This window comes from Triticum dicoccoides, chromosome 4A, assembly GCF_002162155.2.
Source record: "Triticum dicoccoides isolate Atlit2015 ecotype Zavitan chromosome 4A, WEW_v2.0, whole genome shotgun sequence".
In the NCBI taxonomy this organism is placed as follows: domain Eukaryota; kingdom Viridiplantae; phylum Streptophyta; class Magnoliopsida; order Poales; family Poaceae; genus Triticum; species Triticum dicoccoides.
Window position 1 is genome coordinate 82,711,784 of NC_041386.1, and position 5,154 is coordinate 82,716,937.

The 5,154-nt window shown below is 48.3% G+C and overlaps 1 protein-coding gene across 1 annotated transcript; it reads left to right on the forward strand.

Moving 5' to 3' along the window:
• Nucleotides 1-2,191: 2,191 nt before the first annotated feature.
• LOC119285117 lies at nucleotides 2,192-4,329 on the forward strand. Its single transcript, XM_037564333.1, has one exon. It carries the CDS (start codon nucleotides 2,203-2,205, stop codon nucleotides 4,159-4,161), a length of 1,959 nt encoding a protein of 652 aa, XP_037420230.1. The 5' UTR covers nucleotides 2,192-2,202; the 3' UTR covers nucleotides 4,162-4,329.
• Nucleotides 4,330-5,154: the final 825 nt, after the last annotated feature.

Here is a 5,154-nt window from a genome sequence, read left to right on the forward strand (position 1 = left end):
TGTCTCCTTACTTCATGTTATCATCGTGCCAAGATCACCAGCTCGGGACCCCCAACCCGAGATCCGTCAGTTTTAGCACCGACACATGGAGCTCGTCGAGAGATGCCTTCTTTTTTCCTATTTTCAGAGAGAGAGAGAGAGAGAGAGAGAGAGAGGAGTTTGGGGAGAGAGAGGGGGGGAGTTTGGGGGCTATGCTTAGAGTACCAAGCAAAATATGGGTCCCTCATATTAGGAAGGTTCCGAAAAAGGAGTTTGTGGGGTGGAAGAATCTGGGACTACGGTTGGATTTGCTTTAAGAGTCTAGGATTTTGTGGGAAGGAAAAGGGCATGTGGAGGAGATGGTTGATAATAGTGAGAGGGACAACGATAGTGCATATGGTAGATATGTAGGCGATCGCCACTGGACTATTCTTGTTGTAATTTGTCGAAATTAACACTATAGTGATTAAGGAACAAATGAAAACACATTTCATGTTTCTTGGCATCATATAGTAAATTAATAAATATAGGCGAACGAAAATTTAGGAAACAAGTTTTGCCAAGTGGTTAATGGAATCTTTTGACAAGACACTCCATATGGAGATATGGGTAAAATTCACAAGTGCGATGGGGTTGCTAAGGCATTTTTGACAATTAAATTGTATTGTCGCATCTTTATACAATCTCGCATTATGAAAGTAACTTTTTTTAACAATTCAAGTGTCCAATCTAAAGAAATAGTTTTGAAAGTCTGGATTTTCCAATGTTGAGAAAATTCCAATTTTACATAGCCGCGAGAGCGTATAATAGTAAAAAAAATGCAAATATGTGATTAAACTACTCATGTGAAGGTGACGGGTAAATTATTTTTTAATGTTTTGTTCTTTTGGCCGTTAAAGATGATAATTTCTAGTTCTTGATTTCTTTTAAGGGAGCCTTATTTTTGGAATCGAAAGTTAAATTCTTAAGGGTATTGGACAAATTTATTTTTTAGCACAAGGATTATAAATTCTCAAATATGACTCTACGTGTAACACTCATTTCTACACTTAGGCCGTTCACTATGTATTCGGTGTCATATTACTGAAAAGTATGCCACCTACGCGTCGTTGCCAGACGAAAAACTTTGGGCACCGCTATGCACACAGGCCCACGTGCATAAACAAACCAATCATCCCAACTACCAGAGTCTTCCTCTCCCTCATTAAAAAGGCCCTACCAGCGTCTCCTTCCTCGCATCCTCTTCCTGATTCAACATCCGCCCATCAAATCCATGTCAGATGGAGGTTCTGGGGCGGAGGAATCAGGCGGGCCATCACCGGGCGGAGGGTGAGCGGGGCGACCTCGCAATGGAGGTTGCCGGTGTCGGGCTGCAGACGTGGGCATAGGCGGGTCTAGCTCACCTCTGAGGACGGAGGTCGCGGGCGGCCCGATCTCACGACCGAAGGCAGGGCCAAGCGAAGCGGAAGGCGGTAGAGCATAGGAGACCGGCGGGCCACACACCGGTGTCGTGCAAAGTCCAGCGGCAACGACAGGCGGCAAAGAGCTCACCAGAGACGATGGGCTGAAGCGGAGGTACAATTCATGGCTATTGCTTCGCGTGACAACTAAGAGAGATGGGTCGTGAAATGGATTTCTTGTTTATTGCTTATTATATTATAGGTGAATTTGGCATCGGAGCAAGTAGGTGTTTTGATGCACTGAAAATTTGTTGTGGCACCGCCTCGGCAACGGGGCATCTATGCCAAAAGTGGATTTGTCACCGGTTTTGGGCTAGGGCCTTAGAGACTGACACATGGGTTATGAGATGGGACCCAGCGACCAGAGACCGTACAAAATCCAAAATCCAGCGAACTACCGGCCCCATCAGGTAGGCTTCCATACCGGTATACCAGAGACGCAGAGGTATGGCCCGCCTGCAGTGTTCCCATGGTATCGTTAGACGAGTCGTCCCTCTCCGAACAGCCGAGCAGAGGCAGTGCCAAGAAAAAGTAACTCAAACAAACCCACCAGAGCCACTGACAAAGAGGCTCAGTTCACGCGTCCCACGACTGGGCCCAGCTGCGGTGGCACAAGCTCGAACAGCCCCGAGCGACGCGCAGCCGATACATCATAACAACCGGAGACTAGAGGCAGATATATATATAACGAACAGCAGGCGCAGTGAAACCGGAAGGAAGAGGAAAGCGAATTCCCCCAGAAAATAAAAAAAAATCCGCGGATATGCCGAAGACCTCCTCGTCGCCTTCCCCCACCGTCGCCCCCATGAATCCCCTCCTCCCCTCCTCCTCCTCCTCCTCCTACCTCAAATCCCACCACCCGCCGGACCCGGACCCCGGCTCCCCGAGCCCCAGCCCCTGCAGCTACCTCCTCCACGTCGACGCCGACGACGAGGCGCTGATCCAAATCCCCGGCGGCCCGAACCCTAGCCCGGGGGGCCCCGCCGCCGCCTCGCCCGCGCTGCCGCCCGTCGACCCGACGCCGCACATCTCCTCGCAGTTCTACACCTTCACCGCCGCCTCGCACGCGCTCATGCTGCGCTGCATCCTCGCCGGCCGCCCCGCCGTCGCCGAGGAGGTCCGCGCCGCCACCTCCCTCTCCGTGCTCGCCTCCTGGCGGGCGGTCTGGAAGGACCGCAACGAGGACACCGCCTACCTCACCGCGTGGAAGCGCATCCAGGACAAGCTCGCCGCCTCGGCCGACGGCCGCCACCTCCACTTCAAGTCCAACCCCGCGCAGCGCGTCTCCCATGTCGGCCAGTGGCTGGACATAGTCTCGGAGGCGCACGCGGACCCGGACCTGCTCCGCCACCTCGGCCTCAAGGACACCGTCGAGCGTATCCGGCAGGCCTGGACTGTGGGAGCCAAATTCTATGGTATTCCCGAATCATTTGTCAGGGTATGTGTTGCTGCGTGCCCTGTTTGTAAGGCTGCACCTGCTGGACAGCCTGATTCTGCCATCTCATCGCCAGGACGTGGTAAGCGGCGCCGCAGGTTTGAATATACGGAGACGCTGGATGTGCCGGCACGAGACGTGCCACGCCGGCTACAGCAGCTGGCTGCCAAGCACAAGGTGGTCCTCTGTATTAGGCAGAAGTATATAAGGTATAAGCCATTCATGGCCGAGGTGAAGGATTATGCATGCCATCGTGCTGGAGTGCCAACTTCAAGTAGTGGGAATACTGTGTCCTCTTCAGCCAGCGCCTCTGAGGCGAAGAAGCCACGGGGGCTGAAGCGGGAGCCATACCAATCCAAGAGGTGTGGCTGTGGGTTCCGTATCAGGGCTATTGTGCCCATAGCCAATTATAATGAGAAAGACAAGAGTTTTGTATATCAAGAAGAGGGCACTGCAGTGTTCAAGCTTTACGCCGTGCACTCAGGGCATGAGCCCGGGCCACTTGATGGCAGTGCTCGGATTGTTCACAGGTTAGTTGGGCATCAGGGGACATTTGAGTTTGATCCAGACATATATGATGTCAATGAGGAAGGTGAGCCTAGCTTTTCGATTAAGGGGGATGTAGATGTTGACATTGATGACTCGCATCAGGCAGTCTTGCAGCAAGTCCGGGAGCTCAGAGCAGAGGTGGTCTCCCTAGAAGGGAAGGTGGCTAAGATGCACCCAGAGCTATTGGGTTCTCTTTCCAATGAGCTATCTGAGGTGTTGCACAGGATTAGGAAGTTTAATTTGGATGGCAACACTTACCAGCCAGAGGAGACATTGATGATGGGCAATGAGGTCGGGGGATGGGCGACTGGTGATGTGTCGCACCACTTAGATCATCACGATGGTGCATTCTGCAAGGAGGATGACATGCTTGATGACGATGATACTGATTTTGGTTCGAGCCTTGGGCCCATCGTCTCATGGGATAGAATGGCAGCAGAGTGCGAGGACAGGAAGATGCTAATGGGTGATAGCCCAAAGTGTGATAAGTGGATGCTGAAGGAGAATGTTGGTGACTTTGATGAAAAGAGTATACTTAACTGTGGGGATGAAGATGGTGGCGAGGATTCCAAGATTATTAAGCCATTGATGCATGATGACACCATGGTAACTGACTCAAGTTTGTTAGGCATACAAATAGACGGATTCTACTCTGGGCCCAAGTGGTATGATTCACCTGTAGGTTTAGATTCCAGTGGCGATGCAGGAGATGTCAGTTTTAGACATGGACTTGTGTGAGATTTGTGATTCACCCCTGATTTCAGGAAGGTCTTGTAAATTCTGTATGCTAGAATGTCATAAGCTTGCACCAATTTAATGTAGTGTCTGTAGGTGGAGCTTCAAAGTAACCTATCTTCCCTGATATATACAGGCTGATTAATCAATTCAACCTTCTTAACTTGTCTATAGTGCCGCTGTTGATTACTGTCTTCTTCCAAGACAGTTGAACATTGTTTCTGTTCAAAGTTTTTAATCATAGTATTTTACTATCTTATTATTGTACTTTCGAGCATTAACTTAATCTATGTTTTTTGTGCATGCGCATGTGTGGAATTTGGCGCACTACATCAGTAGCACGACAATTGTGTTATTACTATGCAAGTTGCATCATTCTCATTGTTGCTTCTTAGTTGCATCCAGTGTATTAATATTTAATTGATAACTTCAACTACAGTGATCCTACTATACTTAGTCGTTCATTTTTGCCTTGCTTGCAATATTGCCTATCGTTAATGCAATAGCTAAAGAAACTGAACCTGATATGATATGATATGCTGTTGCTTATGCATTATGTAAGATACGTATACTGAAAATTCCAGAGTTCCTCTTGTGTGGTTTAATTTATCGTAACCTCAGCTTTTATGTGTGAGATGGATGTTGCTTCCTTGTGCGTTGATCTATGGTTGACTGGTTGGTGTTTACTGTGATAAGGGATATTCCTCAGCTTATGGTTACATAAGCATCATTGCTTGCAGAAACAAAATCGGTATCTTATTCAAACATTGTAAAGACAGGAAGGGTTTTAATGCCTGTCTGGCTACCAGTATATTACTACAGTATTCACAAAATTCTTGGAACATTATGGGCATCTAAAATCTTTATCATGCTCAGGAAAATGATTATTAGTGCTAGATGTCATAATTCTGGGCAGCTAAAATCGTTGTTCATGCTCAGAAAAATGATTAACAGTGCTAGAAATTGTAGGGAAACTTTTGATTTACATTCAATATA

What these genes read in the sequence shown, in the direction of transcription:
- LOC119285117 (XM_037564333.1), top strand. Translation starts at nt 2,203, where the DNA reads ATGCCGAAGACCTCCTCGTCGCCTTCCCCCACCGTCGCCCCCATGAAT.